Below are 23,642 nucleotides of genomic sequence, written 5' to 3' on the forward strand. Positions count from 1 at the left end.
CGACAACTTCTTGTGGCATATGGAAAGGTACTTCGAGGCGATGGCACTCGAGGACGAGGCAACAAAGGTACAAACGGCTATACTCTACCTCACCGATACAACAACTCTATGGTGGCGTAGGAGGCATGCTGACATAGAAAGAGGTACGTGCACCATAGAAACTTTGGATGAGTTCAAGAAAGAACTAAGAAGCAATTCTATCCAGAAAATGTTGCTTTCTTGGCTAGAAAGAGCCTTAAAAGGCTCAAACACACAGGGTCAATTAGGGACTATGTTAAAGAGTTTTCTACCCTTACGCTTGAGGTCCCTAGTACGATCGATGAAGAACTCCTCTTCAACTTCATGGATGGTCTCCAAGACTGGGCTGCGCAAGAACTACAACGCCGAGGTATGCATGATCTTGCTTTGGCCATAGCAGCGGTGGAGTCATTGGTGGAGTTTAGAAGGGAAAATAACACCAAGGCCAAGAAGAACAATAGTGGAAACGGTGGGGGGGAGAAGGGTCCCAAGAAATATCCTCCTAAGGAAGAAAGTAGCAAAGCCACTACAAACAAAGAGGGTAGGCCCAAGCATGACAAGAAGAACAAGTTCACGCCAAAGACAAGTGCTTCTTGTGTGACAGGCCACACGGGGCTAGGGATTGCCCTAAGAGGAAAGCTCTCAATGCCCTACTTGAGGAGAAGGGTGAAGATGAAGCACACATGGGGTCCCTACAACAACTAGGTGCCATCAAGGCCAAGGCGACGGAGGTCAAGGCTACTACCTCTCAAAAGGGGCTTATGTATGTGGAGGTGCACATCAACGGGAAGCCCTCGCGTGCAATGGCAGACACTGGTGCTACACACAACTTCGTATCGACAGAGGCGGCAAAGAAGCTTGGACTAAAGGTGTCCAAGGAGGGAGGATGGCTGAAGGCAGTTAACTCCCAAGCTTGTCCTATAGAAGGTGTTGCTCAAGGGGTCGAGATGAGCATCGCGACGTGGAAAGGCAGGGACTTGTCGGTGCTGCCTATGGATGACTTCCAAGAGGTACTGGGCATGGAGTTCTTAAGGAGGGTTTAGGCTATACCTATGCCCTTCATTAGCACAGTGTGCATCATGGAGGAAGGTGCACCATGCATGGTCCCGACGTTGCAAGGGACCAAGGAAGGCCCCAAGTTACTCTCAGCCATGCAGTTGAAGAAAGGGGTCAAGAAAGGAGAAACAACCTACTTAGCTGCACTATTAGAAGAAAAGGAAGATGGTCCTGAGAGGTGCTGCCCAAGCCGGTTGAGAATGTCCTTGAGGAGTTCAAGGACGTCATGCCACCTGAGCTGCCCAAGACACTTCCACCTAGGAGGGAGGTGGATTACGCGATCGAGTTGGAGCCTGGTGCCAAGCTACCAACCATGGCATCTTACCAAATGTCGCCGCCAGAGTTAGAGGAGCTAAGAAAACAACTCAGAGATTTACTTGATGTTGGGTTCATTTGTCCTTCCAAGGCCCCATATGGCAATCCAATCTTGTCCAGCGGAAGCATGATGGGTCACTTCGGCTACACATCGGCTATCGAGCGCTAAATAAGGTAATTATCAAAAACAAGTATCCCATTCCTTTGATAGCTGATCTATTTGATAGACTTGGTGGGGCAAGGTACTTTACTAAGCTAGACTTGCGGTCGGGCTACTACCAAGTCCGCATCGCCGAAGGAGACGAAGCCAAGACTACATGTGTGACACGGTATGGGTCTTATGAGTTCTTGGTCATGCCCTTTGGCCTCACCAATGCACCGGCCACATTTTGCACATTGATGAACAAGGTCTTCCACCCTTACTTTGACAAGTTTGTGGTGGTGTACTTGGACGACATCGTCGTCTCCAGTAACACCTTGGAGGAGCATGTACAACCATAGTCCGAAATCTCGCCGAGATTCTCGGTTTTTTCATTTACCGAGTCGAGATGGCCTACGAAACCAAAAAGTGCACTTTCTCGCCGAGATCTCGGTTTGATATAGGAAAATGCCCATCTAAGTCCTTTATATGAGTGCCAGATCTCGAGATCTTGCTGGAAATTCTTGGTATACAGACACCTATGTATGCCAGGAACCAAGACAGACAAGACAGACACTTATTTATGCCTAATACCATTTAAGTAAATGCTTTTGTATTTGTATTTCATTTACTTAAGATATTATTCATAAATAGGCAAACACCCCCATTTGAATCCAATAAAAATAGTTAAAAATCAAATTCCAAAAGGAAAAAATGACCCCGGTTCAAGAACAAAAGCTGGATTTTGGTGGTAGGTGCATTTTCAACTTTTAATCTTTGGGGTTTTTCTCAAATCTAAAAATTCCATAAATCTTATTATGGTAAAACATTGCTAAAAACCAAAAGTGCGGTAAAATATTCATTTGTTTTGATGTCCAAAAAATTATTTTCATTCAGAACGATTTTGATAGCATTCGTGTACACCGAATTAAGTTTGACCGGTACATAACTCTTTCAATATAAATCAGATTTTAGCAATCTTGGACTTGTTGGAAAACTTTGTTTTGAAAGCTTTCCAACAAGTCCAAGATTGCTTAAATCTGATTTATATTGAAGGAGTTATGTACCGGTCAAACTTAATTCGGTCTGCGCGAATGTTGTCAAAATCGCTCTGAATGAAAAAATATTTTTGGACATCAAAACAAATGAATATTTTCCTGCACTTTTGGTTTTTAGCAATGTTTAACCATATTAAGATTTATGGAATTTTTAGATTTGAGAAAAACCCCAGCATTAGAAAGTTGAAAATTGCACCGCGTAAAATCCAGCTTTTGTTCTTGAACCGGGGTCGATTTTTTTCCTTTTGGAATTTTATTTTTAACTATTTTTATTGGATTCAAATAGGGGGTATTTGCTTATTTATGAATAATATCTTAAGTAAATGAAATACAAATACAAAAGCATTGACTGTTTGTCCTGTGTCTGTCCTGGTTTCTAACATAAATAAGTGTTTGTCCTGCTTTCCCACTAACTGAAACTTCTATTTGGACAAAGTTTTTACAAAATCTGATAATGCCATTGTGTTTAAATGTCCTAAAATAAGATGTATACCGATTTTCAGACCCAAAAGAGGTCTAAAACCAACCGAGATGGGCTTCCGAGTCGGAAAAAAAAAGAGTGCACAAACTCGCCGAGATCTCGCCGAGATCTCGGCCCAACTCGGTTTTGGGCTGGGCCGAGATGGCTCCGAGACCCGAGTTTTCGAACCTGGTGTACAACACCTAAGGGTTGTTCTTAAGGTGCTTAAGGACAACCAGCTATATGTGAAGAGGGAAAAATGCTCTTTTGCCCAAGAGGAGGAGATGTTCCTAGGGCATAAGATTGGGGGTGGAACACTAAGAATGGATGAAGGCAAGGTGAAGGCTATACAAGAATGGGAGGCCCCTACAAAGGTCACTGAGTTGAGGTCTTTTCTTAGCTTGGTGAACTACTACAGGCGGTTTATTCATGGCTACTCAAGGAGGCAAGTACCACTCACTGATCTTCTGAAGAAGAACAAAGCATGGGAATGGTTGGACTCATGCCAAGACGCCTTTGACGACTTGAAGAAGGCGGTCAAGGAGGCACTACCCAAGTCAGTTAAAAAGGTCCTTGATGGATGCAACTATGCAAGGACATCAGACCATCAGGGATGCACAAACAATCACCACCTAAGGAGAAGGTGGATGTGGCTCAGTCTTGCAAAAACAAGACCAAGAAGAAGAGAAAGAGAAGGGCTAGCAAAAGAAGGCGACCGACAAGCTTCAAAGTCGAGGACTTAGTGCTCATCAAGTCCCTAAAGGAGGTGTCCAAGGAGAAGGCTTGCCGATACACTGGCCCATACGAGGTCGTCAGGAAGAGACATGATGGAAGACTTAAGTTGTGGCTTATTGGACGTTGCTACTTCGCACGAGAGGGAGGCTATACAAACAGTCATGCAGGCCATAAACAAAAGTTCTCCAAGAAGGTGACGACGAGGTCGTCGCCAACTTAAGAGGGGGAGAGTGTCATAGTCTACCCAACAAAGGCCCACGAGCCTAACTTGCAAGCCTATGGACTTGGACATTGGGCTAAGACCAAGTCCATGACCTAAAACTCTCTACACTTGAAGGTAGTCTAGATATGTTCTAGAACCTCTAGAAGCAAGGATAGTTAAGGAAGGTTCTAGAGAAGCTTCTAGAAAACCTTGTAAATAGTTAAGGAGGAGACTTCTAGAGTTCTCCAAGTAGCTAGAATCCTCCAAAAAGGAGGTGGGAAGGTTTTAGTTTCTTAGGCTAGAAATTTCTTAACCATTGGATAGATGACACATTTAAAGATCTTAGGCATTCTTTGGGTTCTTGGTTGCCTATAAATAGAGGTGGCCTCATTTGGCCAAGGCACCAAGCAAGTTAGCATTCAAGCTTTATACTCAAGCTTTCTAGTGCAATACAAGTTCCATTCACTCAAACTCTCTTGTGTTCTCTAAGTTCTCTTCCCAAGTCCCTTACTAGAGTTGTAGAAAGGCTGACTTAGTGCTAGTGTGAGTGCTAAGTGTCGACGCGGTTGCTTAGAGAGCTCTAAGTCCATGACAATTGTGGTATCACAACTTCGGTTGCGAGGGAGAAATTTCTAGAATATTCCAACAGAGCTGACAGAGGTGCATGGATGAAATTTGCAGCAGAGAATTGCATTTTGCAGGGTTTGAGTGGGGGCGGCAAATGGAGCGGGTGGACACAGGGGTCGGGGAAGGGTTAAGGTGGAGTTGCAGGGGAGGAAAATGAGGGTGCGGAGGGGCAAGAGGCAACGGACTCAGGACTCAGGAGTGAGGGTGGGGGTGGAGAGGGAGAGAACCAAATAGGGGAGGTGGGGGTGACAGGTGTCGGCAGCCATTAGCGCTTGCCAAGCTAAGTGCAAACCGCCGGCACAACATAAGATTCCAAGAATGTGTAGGGATTTAGTACAGGTTTTTTTACTTCGTGAAATTCCGAAGCTACCCTCAACATATTGAACAATATAATGAAAAACATTGGTGAAAAAATCATAGTGACGCAATCCACCTCACTCTCCATAGTGCTACGAAAGATTACCCTATATATATATATATATTCTGATATCTTGGAAAATATAAGAACAATTTGTCAACAGTGGTAAAATCCAATCCTAGAAATGCCACACTATGACGAAGATCCTTTATGTGATAGAAAACCACATAATTATTGCTTTAGCCTTAAAATAAGTCTGTGTGCCTACTCATATACCATAGAAAGGAACACCTATATTCACTCATAAATATAACTAGAAAGACTGGAACTATAACTCAATAGACTCTGGTTCTCATACCACAAAACATGTATGCCACCTTTTTTATTTTTGGTGAATAAAAAATTCATTACCAAAACCCCAGAGGGGAAGAAAAAATAGGGAGGGAGGAATACACAGGGAAAGAGAGAGGAGGGAGCTATACAAGCCTCAAGGCCTAGGAAACCGGGCCAGGAGGCTGCAAAAGAGAAACATCTAAACCCTAGGTAACAACAATGTGTCAGTTCCTTGGGGGATCTAAGAGGGAGCTATGGGAGAGCATATGAAGCCTAGAGCTGACACCAAAGAAGATGGCTTTCCAAATCAAGTCAATGGAATGGGGTTGGAGGTCCATCTTCAAAGATTCCGCTCCATCCAAATATGAGAGATAGCAGCCCTAAACACAAGCTTGCCGGCGGTATCACAAATAGAACTGCCTGAAAAAGTCATATCCAACCAAAGCCACTCCTGAGCGAAGGGTAGGGGTCTCCTACTATAGGGCCAAATGGAATCTAAGGCTTTCTTCCAAATATTGGAGGCTAAGGGGCAAGAAAAAAAAAGGTGATCTACGTCCTCTACACCATTCTAGCAAAGGTTATAGGAGGGGGAGACAAGGATGTGGCGGTAAAGGAGAAATGATTGGGTGCGGAGGCAAAGGTTGAGGGTCTCCAGACATTGAAGGTGTGACGGGGAATGTAGCATTTGAACCATACAAATTTGCCCCAAGGGACTGATGGGGGCATGGGTTCTAACAAAATTCCAAACGGAGCTTGAGCTAAAAAGCCCTTTAAGGGAGGCGAGCGAAATGACCTTGTCCGAATGATGGGGTGTGGGGTTGGGGGGGAGAATGGGGGCAGAGAGGCTTAGACTTGAGTGAGACCAGGGGAGAAGGGGGGGACCATGTGCCTTGGGAGATGATTGTGGAGAGGGGCAGATTTAGGGATACCAGATGAGTAGACTGCATGGGCACCTATGAAGTTGTAAGGACTCCTAAGGGATGCCAAGGATCAAGCCAGAGGGAGGTGGAGGTCCCGTCAATGATCATAGAGGAGGTAGCACTAAGGACTAAGGGGCAGAGAAGAAGGATTTTGTGCCAGACCCAAGAGGGGTCTGCAGGTTGGGGAACTATCCAAAATGGAATCATTTTTGAGGAGGTGGGAGTCCCAATTGACCCAAATTAAGTCATGCTTAGTGCAGATTTTCCAAATAAGCTTTAGAATTCCCGCAATATTATAATTGCGAATTTTGCAGAGGTAAAGACCTCCTTTGTATTTGGGAAGGCAGATGGCTGCCCAACTAATTGGGCGGAGGAATTTAGACGATTCTTTTCCTTTCCATAAGAAAGCACTAAAGAGTGATTCCATGGCCTTGATTGTGGATTTGGGAAGCTCATATATACCACACCAGTAGATGTATGAAGATTGAAAGACAGATCCAATCAACACAATCCTGCCCTTGATTGAAAGATAGATCCAATCAACACAATCCTGACCACAAAAGAGAGGAGTGAACCCTTCTAAAACTGAAGCCTCTTGCGGATAAGATCCAACATAAGGGTGCAATGATGACCAGCATAGTTGTCATGGCGTCGCCATGGCGCTGGAGAAGGTTGCATGGCAACCTACGCCATGGCGTCCCTCGTTGATTTCTTCTTCCTATCTCTCTTTCCCTCTTCGATTTCTTCTTCCTGTCTTCGATTTCTTCTTTCCCTCTTCGATTTCTTTCGATTTCTTCTTTCCCTCTTCAATTTCTTCTTCGATTTCTGAATTTTCTTCTTAAAACGTGAGAAACAATAGAGAAAAAATAAAACATGACTTGAGTATACATCTATTAAAACATTAAAAATAGAGAAAATAAAAAATAAAACATGGTCGACATGACACCCCTCCACCGACTTGGATCACCGTGACGCCGTGACAACTATGATGACCAGTCAATCTGGCAGGGATAAGGGGGAGAACAAGGTATTTCACAGGAAAGGATCCAAGGGAAAACCCCGTCAGGCGAAGAAGAGTGGCTTTATCAGGCTCAGAGACCCCAGAAAGAAAGATTTGGGATTTCAAGAGGTTGATACAAAGATCCGAGAGGTTCTCGAAGAGTTGCAGAGAGGACATGATGGACGAGATAGAAGAGGGCGAAGGCTTGGAGAAGATCATGAGATCATGAGATCATAAGCGAAGGCAAGATTAGTAAGGTCGAGACTCTTGCACTTGGGAATGAGGGAGATGAGATGTTGGTTAGTTTTAGACTGGATACTCCTAGATAGGACCCCAAGGGCAAGGGAGAAGAGTAAAGGAGAAAGAGGGCAGCCTTGGAGGATGCCAAATTTGGAAGGGAAGAATCCGGCGGGGAAACCATTGATGACCGAGAAGAAAGGGGAGGAGATGCAATAGCGGATCCAGCAGACAAAAGCAGGGGGAAGGACATCTGAGTCAAGACATTACAAATGAAATCCCATCGGGAGTCAAATGCTTTGTGGATGTCAATTTTCATGAGGGCAGCGGGGGAGTGCGATTTACGATCGAAGTCCTAGACAATTTTTTAGCACAGGAGGATGTTGTCAGCAATACTTCTGCCAGAAATGAAAGCTAATTGAATAGGCTAACTAAGGAAGGGACAACTAACTGCAGCCTATTAGCCAAAATCTTGGAAATGAATTTGTAGAGGAGGTTGCAAAGTGAAATAGGTCTGAAGTCAAACAAGGAGGAGGCTCCCTCTTTTTGGAGAGAGGCAAAGAAAAGTTTGGTTGATTCTAGGGAGCTTGGTTGGGGTTGATGAAGAAGCTACGGATAGCTTTAATAAAGTCATCTTTGATTGTCCCAATAGCCGAGAAGCATGGAACTAAAACTCGCGAGATCTCGTCCAAATAGTCGAGATCTCGCAAATATCTCATTTTTTAGGACCTCAAGACGGGATGGAGGTCGATATGATATTTTACCCCAACTCGAGCGAGATCTTGGTCTGGTTGAGATCTTGACCCAAAGTCCTTTATATGAGTGCCAGATCTTGACCGAGAGGCGAGATCTCGGTGGTTTTGGTCATCTTGGTGGGAAATCTTGGTATACAGATAGCTATCTATACAAACTTTGGTATATAGACACTTATTTATGCCTAATATCATTTACCGAGATCTCAACCCAAACTCCTTTATATGAGTGCCAGATCTCGACCAAGAGGCGAGATCTTGGTGGTTTTGGTCATCTCGGTGGGAAATCTTGGTATACAAACAACTATCTATGCAAACCTTGGTATATAGACACTTATTTATCCCTAATATCATTTAAGTAAATGTTTTTGTATTTGTATACATAGCTTTCCGACAAATCCAAGATTGTTTAAATCTGATTTATATTGGAGTTATGTATTGGTCAAACTTAATTTGGTGTACGCGGATGCTGTCAAAATCACTTTGAATGAAAATAATTTTTTGGGCATCAAAACAAATGAATATTTTACAGTACTTTTGGTTTTTAGCAATGTTATACCATATTAAGATTTATGAAATTTTTAGATTTGAAAAAAAAAACTAGCATTAGAAAGTTGAAAATTGCACCTACCGCCGAAAATCCAGTTTTTGTTCTTGAACTGGGGGGTTGACTTTTTATCCTTTTGGAATTTGATTTTTTAACTATTTTTATTGGATTCAAATAGGGGGTGCTTGCTTCTTTATGAATAATATCTTAAGTAAATGAAATACAAATACAAAAACACTTACTTTTTGGCATAAGTGTTTGTCTTGGTTTCTCACTAAGTGAAACTCCTATTTGGACTTTGATTTTCCAAAATCTGATAGTGTCATTGTGTTTAAATGGCCCAAAATAGGCTGTATACCAACTTTCATGACCAGGACTAAAACCCACCAAAACCAGCCATCGAGTTCAAAAAAATAAATAAATACCCCAACTTGTCGAGATCTCGCCGAGGTTGACTCAACTTGCTCTTTGGCCAGGACGTAACCTGTACTCGAGACAAGTTCTTGACCTATGCCGAGAAGAACCCCCATACTAAACCCATCAGGACTGGGGGCCTGATTGGATTTGTGCGAGAGAACTGCTTTGAGGATTTCCTCCTCTGATGGGATAGCTTGGAGGGAAGGGGGGACAAATTTATTAATGAGGTTAGGGGGGAGGGGGGTGGGCAGAAGAGGGAGGAGAAGGAGATGGCTTCCTTTTTAATGTCTTGGACGGCGGTGATCGGGGTACCATCCCTAGCTTGAAGCATAGGAATGGAGTTTGAGTTGGAGTGGGTTTTCATAGAGCGGCGGAAGTAAGCCGTATTAGAAGCTCCAAGCTCAAGCCATTTGATGTGGGATTTTTGGTGGAAGAAACTCTCTTCTTGGGAGGAAAGGGAAGAGAGCTCAATGGATAGCCTTTTTTCTTCCTCGGCTGGCAAAGGGTTGAGCATGTCCGCTTAGAGCTGGGATTGGACAAGGGAAAGACTAGAGCTGCAAGAGGACACCCAGGAAGAAATATTACCAAAAGAGGTCGAGTTCCAAGCATTGAGAGCTTATTTTGAATTACGAAGCTTTTTTGCAAACGGGAGGAGAGGGAGGGAGAAACATTGGCATGTATGTCAGTTTGGCATAGTTCAGATAGTGTTATAAACTTATAATACAGTAAGATTAAAATATTCTGAAAATTTTCACCCAAAAAAATTTCTGAAATTAAAGAGAAATACCTGCAAAAGCAAAGTTCCGTCCTTGCACCTATCTGCAATACGAGTGCTCACATGGAAAGGGCCAGTAAAATGTACAGCAACTGTCCTGTAATTAAAGTAAGGTATTTCAGTACAAAAGTTGGATAAGTAGATCATTAACGAATATGATTTCTGCATTCAGACGCTCAAAGAAAAATGGAAAATATTATGCCTTTCAAAAGTCTGGTTGTGGGATATTCCAAACTCAAGTTTCAGGGCTATAGTCCTCATGCCATCCACAATACTCTGCGTCTGAGGGATGACTGTCAATTAAACAGCAACTAATTTAGCAAATGGATGCAACAAACAATATGTCCACACAGGACCAACTGTTTATTGACAATCATAAGCAAACCTGAAGATGATCCTCGTGCAAGTCTGTCATCAACGGCACGGACTGGAAGCCACAACACAGAAGTTATATTGCTCGCCCAGTCTGGCAACTCTATCTTACCATCAGTTAGTGTTAACTGCTTAAATTCTTCAGTAACAGAAGAGCATCTCTCTCCAGAATCATGAACATGCCCCGTGTTACCAGCACTCCGCATAACCTTAGTGTAGCTCTCCATCTCAATAACATGGGACTCCTCAATCTTAAGTCCTGGACCAGTATCTATGTGCAAGACAGCACCTTTGAGGGAGTAGTCAATAGGCTTTAATACAAGTCCAACCCATTGAGGTTCATTCATTAACAAAGCAGATGAAACAGCTGCAGCAAGATCAACTAGAGCTCTCGGTTTGAATACCTGAAAAAGGAGAAAATTCATTCGATGCAAAACCACCAATAGCACACACACACAGTGCTACAGAATCAATAGCATAACCTCATTACTAGTCAATAAATGCACACTGATGTAACTTAAAGTTCTAGCATCTAATACTTTTTGGGGCAATATAAACTTCAGAATGCTACCTTCAAAATCGGTCTTGTAGGCTTCTCATAGCTCATAAAATCATCACTGTCAGCAGGGCCACCTTTGGAAAAACTATGCGATCTAAACATCAAGTGCCCAATTTGCCCAGTAAGAACCCCCAGGACGTAGGAACCTGGTTTTTGTGGGGGTAGATCAAGGGTAATGGTGTTCCTACCAGGCTTCAGTATTATAGTGGAGGAGCTCCTTATTGCCTGAAAAGCAAGAATGTGTCATTGATAAACTAGAGGGAAAAAATGAAACAGCAGACCAATATAAACTGTTCCTTACCACAAGGAAAATGAATAACATTACATCAACAGCAAGCATACCTTAACTCCATCATCAACACTTGACGTAGTCATCAGAGTAAGATTAAGTGAATCAAGAGTTATATTATCAGGAAAGCCACTCCAGACTGTTACTGATAATGTACCAGGGTCCCCATCACATAACTCTAGAGGTGGGCCAGGATTTCCAGAGAATGTTATCAATGATGATACATCCAGGGGCACAGGGTGCTTCATTTCACTGTGTGCAAACTGAACAACCTCTGACTGAAAAGCTTGACGTTCCTTAGTCAAGAATAAACCTTTATCAAGTGATAGCAATCTCACACAAGATGACAGGTAACCAGCTTGATCATTAAGGATCTTTTGACATTCAGCCAAATTTGGGAGAACTTCAGCCAAAAGGTCCTGCCATCCTTCACCAGCGTAAAGAGCACAAACTTTCTCATATGACTTTGCAGCAAGGTCGTAATTTCCATGTCTATAGCATACAGCTGCAATCTCACCATCGAGGACAACTCCATGTCTTTTCCACCAAGAACAGTGGTAATTATCAGCAGCACCTTTCGTTAGTTCCAGATACTTTTGCTGCAAGGATAAGCTGTACAAGGCTCAGGCAGGCAAACAGAAAGAGAGGTACAACCAACAAGATGCATCAAAATACCCATGGAGCATGCACTTTGAAAGATTTTCTTTTGTATGAATCCCAAGCTTTATTGAATTTCTACCGAAAAATCATTGAAAAGAAAGGGAAAAAAAAACACTTTGTAAAATGGTTACATAAGAAATTAGCAAACTGTATGACATGGCCATGGAATTTTCTAAGTTATTCAATGTGTGTGTGCACGTGTGCATGGTGTGTGTGTGTGTGTGTGTGTGTGTTGGTGGGGTGTGTGGCTGTGGGTATGGTGTGAATCAAGGTTTAATATGTAAAGCAGTAATAGTTGCAGCCCATAGTTCAGTTTAAAAGACCTAGTGACTGCAAGGTACAGCTTATATGCATTTATGGGAAACGTTTAAAATTTTCAATCCCCTAGAAATGGATCTATGGTGAAATGTGTTAAAATATAGTAAAAAATATTGGAAATGATGGAATATTTTACAGAAACTTTAAGAAATGATTGAATAAAAATCAAGAAATAACAGGTAACCATTAATCAAAACAAAGGTCTATAATGGTTCAAGGAAATCACACAGAGAGACAATTGTTGTTTTTAAAGGTGTTTGAAGCTTTATAGTGTAAAGCAAAGCACCTCAAACCATAAAGCTTATGCTTCAAGTGTGAATTACATGACATGCATGTCTGAACTATGAAGTATAGGAGCCATGAAACCCCCCAAGGGGTAGCTCAGTTGGCAAGGACTAACACCTCATAATTAAGAAGTCATGAGTTCAACTCTCCTTGGGGCCTACATATCCCAAAAAAAAGTATTGGAGCCATGGGTTTTAATTCTCATGTATTTCCTTTAGAAATACCCCTATATGTGGTATATTTTCTTTGGATCATTGACTTTTGTCATATAGATGATTATGTCATGTATCTTACGTATTCATTTAGTTATGAACGATATCAAGCTTGTGAGACTTGGGCTCCATGCCTTGGGTTATGTTCACTTTTGTGCAATTGAAATGCCTCACATCACAGCATACAACAACAATAACAACTCAAGCCTTATCCCAACTAAATGGGGTCGGCTACATGGATCCTTTCAAAACAAAGTAGGGAAAACAGAGGTCCTCAATAAGGGAAATGAAAGTAAGAGGACTGAAGAATAAAAATGAAGAAAATATATACGAGAAATGAGAAATGAGAAATGGAAAATGAAAGTAAGAGAAAAGAGGATAGCCCTGAAAATCAGGAAAATCTCAGCTACATGGTGTCGACAACATGGATCCTCGCCCTCCAATAGGCTCTATCTGAGATCATACTAGACACAAGGCTCAGACTATGCATGTCATTCTTCACAACCTCTCCCTATGGCCATTTTAGGCCTGCCCCTGGTTCTTTTAGCTCCTTCAATTGGGATCAGATCACTCCTCCTTACTGATGCGCCCCCAGGCCTCCATTGAACATGGTCAAACCACCTCAAGCGACATTCTCGGAGCTTGTCGCTGATCGGGGCAACTCCTCACATCACAGCATAGCATTTAGAAATATTGATAGGGAGAGATGCTATGGCATATTTTGGAACAATAAGTTTAACTTTATATATAAACAAGAGGTATATACCAAAGAGCATTAAGATAAATAACACATGTTAGAGGAATCCTAATACATTGCTTGCCCAGAATTTTTTTCCATGAAAATTAAATTTTAAAATATATAGAAGAAAATATGATAATTATTTATAGGGACCATAGTTATCAAGGCGTCGCCTACATCCAGGCTCCTTGGTCGCCTCGGATGCCTTGGGCGCCTAGGTGGGCACCTTGTCGCTATGGCGGTGTCACCTTGCTTTTTGACCCTCTAAGACGCCATGGTCACCTTCCCGCCTTGATAAGTATGATAAAGAAGTAGCTTTCTGTCCGGGAGTGTGGCCTATGCCAGCACTCCCATGTGTCTATCTCTCTCCTCCTCAAAACAAGGGGGCAAAGGTGTCTTTTCATATGGGGAGGAGAGAGATAGACTCATGGGAGTGCTGGCTTAGGCCACACTCCCGGACAGAGTTCTTTTTCCCTTATTTATATGTTAATGTATCCACATTGAGGTGTGAAAGATTGTAGGATTTTGTGGTCTATCTAGGCTAACCAAGTTGTTCAACAAGATTATGATCACTAGGAAAATGTTAGATGAATGAAGGAGAAGCATTGTGGTCCCAATTTAAAAAAACCAAAGGAGATATTTAGAACTGTAATAACTATAGAGGCATAAAGTTAATGAGTCATACGATAATGCTATGGGAGAGGGTTATTGAAACCCACCTAAGAAAGGAGACTAATATTTCAGAAAACCAATTCGGATTTATGCCAGGAAGACCCTCGATGGAGGCAATTTTCCTACGTAGGAGACTCATGGAAAGATATAGAGAGGGCAAAAAGGATCACCATATGATCTTTATACACCTAGAAAAATCCTACGACAGAGTCCCTACTCTCTAGAGAGCTATTCTGGAATATCCTAGAAAAGAGAAGAGTGTCATGTAAATACGTAGACGTAATTAAAGATATGTATGCTGATGAGGTGACTAGCGTGAGAACAGCGGGGGGCCAAGGCAGTGAATTCCCAATCTCAATTGGGTTACATCAGGGATCAGCCTTAAGCTCTTATTTGTTCGCGCTTATCATGGACAACTTAACCAGAGGCATACAAGATAAGGTCCTATGGTGTATGATCTTTGCAAATGATATTGTACTGGTAGATGAGACAAAAGCAGGGATTAACGCCAAAGTGGAACTATGGAGATCAACCTTGGAATTAAAAGATCTGAAGATAAGTAGAACTAAGACCGAATATATGGTGTGTAACTTCAGCAACTCTGAGACAGATAATGAGGTGGTGAATATTGGTGAGAGGGAGATCCCACAAAGTGATCACTTTAGATATCTGGGATCAATCGTAAATAAGGAGGGCAACATAGAAGACGACATTGCCCAGAGGATTAAAATAGGATGGATGAAGTGGAGAGGTCCGTCCGGAGTTCTGTGTGACCGGCATATCCCTTTAAAGCTTACAAGAAAATTTTATAGGACTGTCATTAAACCAGCTATGATGTATGGTATGGAATGTTGGGCTGTGAAAAAGTGTCATATAAATGAATTTGGTGTTGCAGAGATGAAGATGTCGAGATGGATGTGTGGGAAAACTAGGAAGGATAAAGTAAGGAATGACCATATTAGAGTTGGGTTGGGAGTAGCACCGATCCATGACAAACTTAAAGTCATTTGAGGTGGTATGGCCATGTACAATGAAGGCCCCCGGATGCCCCAGTTTAGAGGAATGGCCTGATTCAGATTGAGGGAACGAAAAGAGCCAAGGGCAGACCTAAGATAATCATACGAGAAGTGGTGAAGAAAGACATGCTTAGCTTAGGCCTTGCTCTTGGTATGACTTCAAATCGAGCTGATTGGATAGCAAAGATCCATGTGATCGACCCCATTTTAGTTGGACTATGATGTTGTGATGTTGTTGTTGTATTTCACTCCTTTTTCGAGGTCTAGAGCAGAATGTTGGGCAGTTAAGAAGCAGTACATTGCTAAAAGGGTCAATCCCTTAGAGTTTGTAGTGTTTGTATCGATGTTGTATGCCACTTCCCTTTACTTATATACTTTTAATATTTTGTCTCTACTTGGATCCATGTAGCAGACTCGATACGGCTGAGTTGTTGTTGTTGTTGTTAATGTATCCACAATTTGACAACAAATGGTAAAAATATATTAACACGTACGAAAGTCCCCAAAAATTAAATATATAGGTCAATTTAAATAAGAAGTATCAGAAGGTACAATTTTGAGAAATAAAGCCAAATATTTTCAATTTCTGGTGAACTAGTGCGTATGTTAAAAAATATTACCACAAACTATAGAACTACGCATGTTAAATGTAAGATATCCATACAAAATCAAGTAGGGTTGCTTGTACTTATATCAAATTTTCCCAATATATGATATTTGGGAAATATTTGTAATTAGGGAGTGCTTTATCATGTTTCAATGAATATATTCCTTTATATTGGCCGAATATATTCCTTTATTTTGGTCAAGACTAAAGGGTTACATATGGAAATAGAAATATGTTAATAACATTTTATTTGTAATATAGAGTTTAGGGGTATTATGGTCATTATATTGTAACCCTAATTTCTACTCATTCTATTATAAATAAAGAGGGCTAGTGTCAGTCGAGACACAAGTCACAATTACCAAAATTCCAACATGGTATCAAAGCGGATCTCTCTCTCTCTCTCTGCCATACCCTAGCGATGCCACCTCCATCTCTCTTTCTCCCTCTCGGTTTCTCCCTTTCTCTTTCCGCCTCCATCCAGTGCCGCCACCACCTTCCGCCTCCACCTACGACCAGCCATCGCCTTTCTCTCAATCTGGCACTATCCATCAGACCAACTGTGTTGATACTCCACTGCAGAATGGCGTTGCTAAGTGAAAGAATCGCCACGGATTGGAGGTGACTCATTCTCTTATGTTTGAGATGCATGTCCCTACCCAATATTGGAGTGAAGTTGTTCTTTGTGCTGCTTATATGATAAACCGGATGTCGTCTCGCATATTGGCTTCCCACTGGCCCCATTGAGGTTCTTATTGGTTCCTCTTCATTTATTGTTCCTCCCAAGATCTATGGTTGCGTATGTTTTGCACGTAATCATCACTTTCATGGGGAACTTGATCCACAAGGCCTATGGTGTATTTTTCTTAGGTATTCAGCTACACAGAAGGGGTACAAATGCTATCACCCTCCTCGTCGTATGGTGGTCACGATGGATATTATGTTTTATGAGACGGAGGCCTATTAAACTATAACGGCACCTCTTCAGGAGGAGTCTACTGCTTTATGGGAAGATGTGCCATTGGTTCTACCCCTTGAGGTTGGTCTAGTAGTTCCACGAGAGGAGCCTTTAGTTGAGATGGGGACGACAGACAGAGTGGTTGGTCCTGAGCCTAAGCCTGAGCCTCTTGTTCAGGGAGAGCCCAAATTATTACGGGTTTTTCTCGGACAAAGACCAAGCAAGTTGATAACAACACCATCACTGCGCCACTCCAATTGCCTACCCCTAATCTACCATCCACCTCTCCATCTGGTAATCTCCCTCCTCCTAGTGATACTGATGAGTCTCTTGATTTACCTTTTGTTGTCTGTAAGGGAACTAGGACCTGCACACAGCATCCTATCTCCCATGTAGTGTCATATGACTCCTTGTCTCCTTCATATCAGGCTTTTGTATCTTCCTTGTCCTCTGTTTCTGTTACTTCGAATTGGAAGGAGGCTTTTGCAGATTCAAGGTGGAAGGATGCTATGCTTGAAGAAATGAGAGCTCTTGGAAAAAATAACACATGAGATCTGGTACTCTGGTACTCCTTCCTCCTACTAAGAAGCCTGTAGGGTGCAAGTGGGTATTTACCACTAAACAACAAGCAGATGGGACTGTAGATCGATAAAAGGCCAGATTGGTTGCCAAAGGCTTTACTTAGACTTATGGCATCGACTACCTGGAGACATTTGCACTTGTCTCCAAGATGAGCACCATCCGAGTAATTCTTTCATGTGTGGTGAATTTTGGATAGGAGCTGTAGCAACTTGATGTCAAGAATGTCTTTCTTCATGGTGGGCTGCAGGAAGAGAAGTGTACATGGATATCCCTCCGGGTTTCTCTTTTCAGAAAATTCAAGGGAAGGTGTGCAAGTTGAAAAAGGCTTTGCATGGGTTAAAGCAATCTACGCGTGCTTGGTTTGGTTGGTTCCATAAGGCTATGGTGTCAGTGGGATACAAATAAAGTAATGCCGATTACACTTTATTTGTTAAACAAGTGATCATATTATTGTCATAATTGTGTATGTTGACGACATTGTGGTCACTGGGAATAATCCAACTAAGATTGCTACTCTAAAGACCTACTTAGGCAAGGAGTAGACCTTAAGCTGCGGTATTTCCTTGGTATTGAAGTGGCCCAATCCACTAGAAATATATTTCTCTCTCAACGGAAATATAGTCTAGATCTTCTTTCAGAGACCGGTATGCTAGGCTGCAAGCCTGCTGACACTCCTATTTAGGCTAATTCCAATTCTAAAAATTAAGGATGGTGAGCCAGTTGAAAAGGGCAGATACCAGTGGCTGGTTGGACGTCTTATTTATTTGTCTCATACTAGGCCTAACATAGCCTATACAATGAGTTTAGTGAGTCAATACATGTATGACCCTTGCATTTCTCATATGGAGGCGGTGCATCAGATTCTACAATACCTTAAGTCGGCTCCAGGAAAAGGTGTCCTCTTTTTGCCTCATGATCACATGCGTGTGGAGGCCTTTACTGATGCAGATTGGGCTGGTTCACCTGATGATAGGAGGTCCACATCTAAATACTGCACTTTTGTTGGTGGAAATCTTGCTACCGAACGTAGCAAAAAGCAGGCTGTGGTAGCCCGGTCTAGTGCAAAGGCTGAGTTTCATGCTATGGCACAGGGTATTTGTGAGTTGTTATGGCTTCAGGGACTTCTCCATGATTTGGGCTTGTCTGTTTGTGTTCCGATGATGTTATACTGTGACAAGAAGTCTGCGATTAGCATTGCACACAACCCGGTTTAGCATGATCGAACCAAGCATGTTGAAATTGATCACCACTTCATTAAGGAGAAGCTGGAGCAAGGACTTATTTGCATTCTTTTTGTGAAGTCTACTGAGCAGTTAGCAGATGTCCTCACAAAAGGACTTAGTTGCAAGATGTTTCATCCGATTTTGTGCAAGTTGGGCATGTGTGATATCTATGCACCAATTTGAGGGGGAGTATTGTAATATAGAATTTAGGGGTATTATGGCCATTATGGTCAGTATATTATAATCCTAATTTCTACTCATTCTATTATAAATAAAGAGGGTAAGTGTCAATCTAGACACAAGTCATAATTTCCCAAATTCCAACACATTTAGATGGTTCATCCAAGAATTCAAATAAAATTTTGTACCATAAGTATGCTCAACCTTGTTTGTCACCTTCTTAATGGGGTGCTAACATTACAGGAACAAAATTGATACAAAACCTTTCCTTTTTATTGTGATCATAGTTGTCACGTCGTCACGGCGATCCAAGTCGATGGAGGGGTGTCTAATCGATATATCGACATGTCGCCCGCCATGGCAATCATGTTTTATTTTTTATTTTCTCTATTTTTAATGTCATTCAGTATGCTATAATATATACCCTACAACATAAAAAATCAAGAAGAAAGTGTACTACTAATCTACTATGGTTTAATTCATGAAAGTGAAACATGAAAAAATTACCAATACCCCCCTCTCTGTCTCTCGACACTCTCCCTCTGTCTCTCTGTGTGAGTGTGTGTGTGTGGCTGTGTGCAAGGGAAGAAGAAAGAAAGAAAGAAAAAAAAACTGTTGTTGGTGACTTGGTGTTGCTTTAGTGCTTTACCAAACAAAAAAAATACAACAGCCGTGTGTATTTGGCTGTGTCACTGTCACATGAAAAAACCCCCTCTGTGACTGAATATTATCTATAAAAAAAAAAAAACAGAAGAGGAGTCGCCAGAAGTGAAGAAGACGAAGAAGTGAGAAGAAGAACTGAAAAAGCAATGGGAGGAGAAGAAGAACTGAACTGAAGGAATGAGAAACCCCTTCTCTGTCTCTCGCTGGAGTCGTGACTGTGCGTGAATGAGTGAGAAGAAGAACTGAAGGAGAGAGTTGCCGGAGGACTGGGAGGAGAAGAAGAAGAAGAAGAACCACCAAATAAAAAAAATAAACAATTACAGTAATTACTTACCTGCTTGAAGAGGTTGCCGGAGCTGGGAGCACTTGCCGGAGCCCAGGAAGGAGGCCAACAGCCGTTCGAAGAAGTGAAGAACCCTGCGTCACTCTATCTCACAATTCTCTCCTTTGTTCTCCTTTTCGATTTCTATTTCTCCCAAGAGACAAGAGTTAGGGTATTGTGTATTGTTTCAAGTATTTTTTACTTTTTTTTATGTTAATGTGTATTGCAGGTGTAACTTAAAAAGTTACACCTCCAATCCACATTAAGATAAAAGCATTATCTTTTAAAAGGTTAAAAAAAATTTAATAATTATTAAAAACTTAAGTTTTATACACTTGAACATGAATATCGGCTGATATGGCCATATATCGTGGTATGGCGTCCATGTCGGCGCCATGGAAGCCATATCGGTCAATATTCTTACATATCCCATGTCGTTGGTCGATATGCCCATTATTCCAGCGATATGACGCCATGGCGACACCATGACAACTATGATTGTGATTAAACCAAATACTTGATAAAATTCAGTCAGGAGTTTGACCAATCATGTGAAGAATGTTGTTGGATCACTTTAAGGTAGATTAACTTAAAAAATTGAAGACATGCTCAACAATGTATTCCTCATAGGATCTGTGATCTCATAGATTTTTGGCAGTTGACCTTGAGCAAAAGAGGAAAGCATATGTGGCACTTTTTGTATTCCTTGTCACCATTTGGACCATTTGGGAGGAAAAAATAACAGGATCTTTAAAGATTGGCAGAGATAGACTCAACAGGATATTGAGCATATCATGCTGAGCGGAGAACAGCTAGATGACCTGTGTTACTCATGATTTTCAGGGGCATATTTATACACAACTGTTGTAATATGGGTGCAAGGGTAAATCTGTCCGTGGGGATATTCTTGTATGTGGGTTTTAGTCCCACATTGCTTAGTTGTAGTTTTGTCATATGATTCCAATATTATAAACAAAGGCTGGGCTATGATCACATTGATCAAGCCAGTATTCACAGAATTCCACATGGTATCAGAGCCAAAAATATTCCAGGGATATGGGAAGTAGAATTTTTTTCGATTTTTTCTCTCTTCTTTTTTTTCTTCGGCATTCTGCCCTAAAACCACCCACTGCCAGCCCCTCCACCACTTCCGCCAGCCACCAAAAGCCACCGCCAACCCTCCACCGCCTCCGCCAGCTACCACCGACCACCGCAGGCCCTCTCCCTTCCTCCCACCACCTCCGCAGGTCCCTCCCTCCTTTTTCCGCCACCTCTACACACCTAGGGAGGGCCTTCCACCTTGTTCGAATTTTTTTTCATCCCTTGGAAGGGTTCATTTTTTCCCCTATACATGTTCTGATTTTTTTTTGGGATTTGTCTCTGCCAATTTTTCTCCAGCCACCATGCCTGACGAGTCCGAGATCACGACTGCTTCGAATGGTTCTGAAGATTCCAACCAACGGGACTTTGTTCCCTTTCCGGTGAATCCCATAAAGTTGAATGGCAGCAATTATCTTCTGTGGTCTTGTTCCTGTTTATTTGCTATTGGTTCCCGTGGGCTCTCTAGTTATATCACGGGCACTAAGGTCAGGCCTACAGAGGCTGGATCGGCTCAAGATCGATGGAAGAATTTCAATTTTTTGGTGATGTCCTATTTGGTTAATTCCATGGACCAGACCATTGCTGGTCGTTATCTGCTCCTTGACACCGCTGCAAAAATTTGGAAGACGGCTCATGACACAAACTCTCAAGTTGGGAATGCAGCCCAATGCTATGAACTCCATCAGAAGCTCCATACTAACAAGCAGCTGGAGTTGTCTCTGTCCCAATATTACAATACCATGTGCACACTCTGGCAAGAATTGGATTTTTTGGGCACATTTAAGGCTACCACAGATGTTGACACTACAGCCTTCAAGAAGTGGGAGGATGGTTAATGGCTGTTTGATTTTTGGCTGGCCTAAACATTGAATTTGATAATATCAGGTCCAATATTTTGAATCGGGATCCTCTTCCCTCTTTGGAGCAGGCCTACGCCATACTTTCGGCTGCGGACACGAGGCGCACTGCCATGGTTCATCTTGTCACTCAAGAACGATCAGCCCTTGTTTCTGGTTCTCAATCTTCCCGTGGAAATTCCTCTCGTCCTCCTCCTACTGATCGGCCAACTAAGGATCGCCCGCCTATTACATGCATTCATTGTGGGAAGGACTGGCACACCAAGGACCGATGTTGGAAGCTTCATGGTCGTCCTGCGGATACTCGTGGGCGTGGAAAGGGGGGTTCCAATCGGCCCAGTTCCTCTCATGCTAATCAAGCTGCTACTAAAGATCCATCTGAACAGTCTCTATCCTCAGTGATGGCTGAGTTGCAAAATTTGTGGGATATGATGGACACATCTTCTTCGGCATCTGTATCTCCTTCCATGGCGGCTTCGGCTTTGTCTCTACCTGCTCCTTCCAACACACCTTCTTCCACAGGTATTTCTTTTGGTGGGAATTGCACCTCGATCATGCCTGACTCTTGGGTTATTGACTCAGGGACAACCGACCATATGACAGGTTCTTCCTCTATTCTTACCGCATATAATCCTCTTTTAGGCCAGTCAAAGGTTTGGGTTGCTGATGGGTTCCTTTCTCCTATTTCTGGGAAGGGATCCGTTCAGTGCACCTCCACTCTCACTCTTTCCTGTGTTTTACATGTTCCTAAGTTTACTACTAACTTACTGTCCATTAGTAGTCTAACTAAGGATTTAAACTGCAAAGTAATATTTTTTCCAACTCATTGTTTATTTCAGGATTTGAAAATGGACAAAACGATTGCATGTGGTAAGGTGGTTGGTGGTCTGTACGTGCTTGAAAGTTCCCAGACAGCATTGACATCACAGCTGGCATCTTCTACTTTTGATTCTACATTAAATAATGCAATAAACACAATTTTTCTTGTGATGCTTGCACTTTGGCAAAGCAAACTCGGAGTATTTTTCCTATTTCAGATAACAGAAGTTTGAGTTCTTTTAGTTTAATTCATTCTGATGTTTGGGGCCCTGCCCGTTGTGTTTCTACATCTGGGTTTCGATGGTTTGTCACATTTATCGATTGTTTTAGCCGGACGACTCGGGTATATTTGATGCATAGCAAGAGTGATGTGTTCAATTGTTTTATGTTATTCCACAAAATGGTCCAGACGCAGTTTGATGCCAAGGTGAAGATTCTTCGCTCAGATAATGGCAAGGAATATATGGATGGTGCTTTCCGTTCCTATTTGGACAGCCATGGGATCATACACCAGACTTCTTGTGTTGACACTCCCGCTCAAAATGGAGTGGCTGAACGCAAGAACAGACATCTACTGGAGGTAGCTCGTTCCCTTATGTTCACCATGTCTGTCCCTCCTTGTTTTTGAGGTGATGCGGTGCTTACAGCTACTTACCTCATCAATCGACTTCCATCTCGTGTCTTGGGTGACTGCCGTCCCTTGGCTATGTTGGTTGGCAAATCCACCTTTGTGGTGCCCCCAAGAGTGTTTGGCTGTGTTGTGTTTGCACGAAATCACCACATCCATGGTAAGCTTGATCCCAGAGGATTACGGTGCATTTTTCTTGGTTACTCACCGACTCAGAAGGGCTATAAATGCTACCATCCTCCTACCAGAAAGGTGTTGGTCACCATGGATGTTGTCTTTCAGGAGTCAGAGGCTTACTTTCCACCTCCGGTACCTCTGCAGGGGGAGACTCAAAGTAATGAAGAGGTTCCGCTGATTGCTCCTTTAGATGTTGAGATACCAACCATTGAAAATGTTTCTATTGAACTAGAGGATGGAGTTACAAGTCAAGAACAAGAAGTGGGACAGATTGAGCAACAGATGCAGGGGGACAGACTTGTGACACAAAATACACTCGGGGAACTGATTTTCCTACAGATGGTCCTCGGTACAAAGAGAAAGAAACCACCACTGCTGCACCACCTACGCAATCAGCATCTGTTCCTACTCTAAATCTTGCTCATAGTCATACTTCGGGTAAGCCCCCTCTTAA

The 23,642-nt window shown here is 42.3% G+C and overlaps 1 protein-coding gene across 2 annotated transcripts in view; it reads right to left on the bottom strand.

The window, feature by feature from the left end:
- Positions 1-23,642, bottom strand: part of LOC122639711 (trafficking protein particle complex II-specific subunit 130 homolog) — a 104,314-nt gene that overhangs the window by 6,908 nt on the left and 73,764 nt on the right. For both annotated transcript variants that reach the window (XM_043832623.1, XM_043832622.1), the window contains exons 13-17: positions 11,223-11,768; positions 10,893-11,105; positions 10,335-10,725; positions 10,152-10,242; positions 9,962-10,046 (exon numbers count right to left, since the gene is read on the bottom strand). In XM_043832623.1, the coding sequence (XP_043688558.1) occupies positions 9,962-10,046; positions 10,152-10,242; positions 10,335-10,725; positions 10,893-11,105; positions 11,223-11,768 (1,326 nt within the window). The remainder of the gene's footprint in view (positions 1-9,961; positions 10,047-10,151; positions 10,243-10,334; positions 10,726-10,892; positions 11,106-11,222; positions 11,769-23,642) is intronic.

Source organism: Telopea speciosissima, chromosome 9 (assembly GCF_018873765.1).
Source record: "Telopea speciosissima isolate NSW1024214 ecotype Mountain lineage chromosome 9, Tspe_v1, whole genome shotgun sequence".
NCBI lineage: Eukaryota > Viridiplantae > Streptophyta > Magnoliopsida > Proteales > Proteaceae > Telopea > Telopea speciosissima.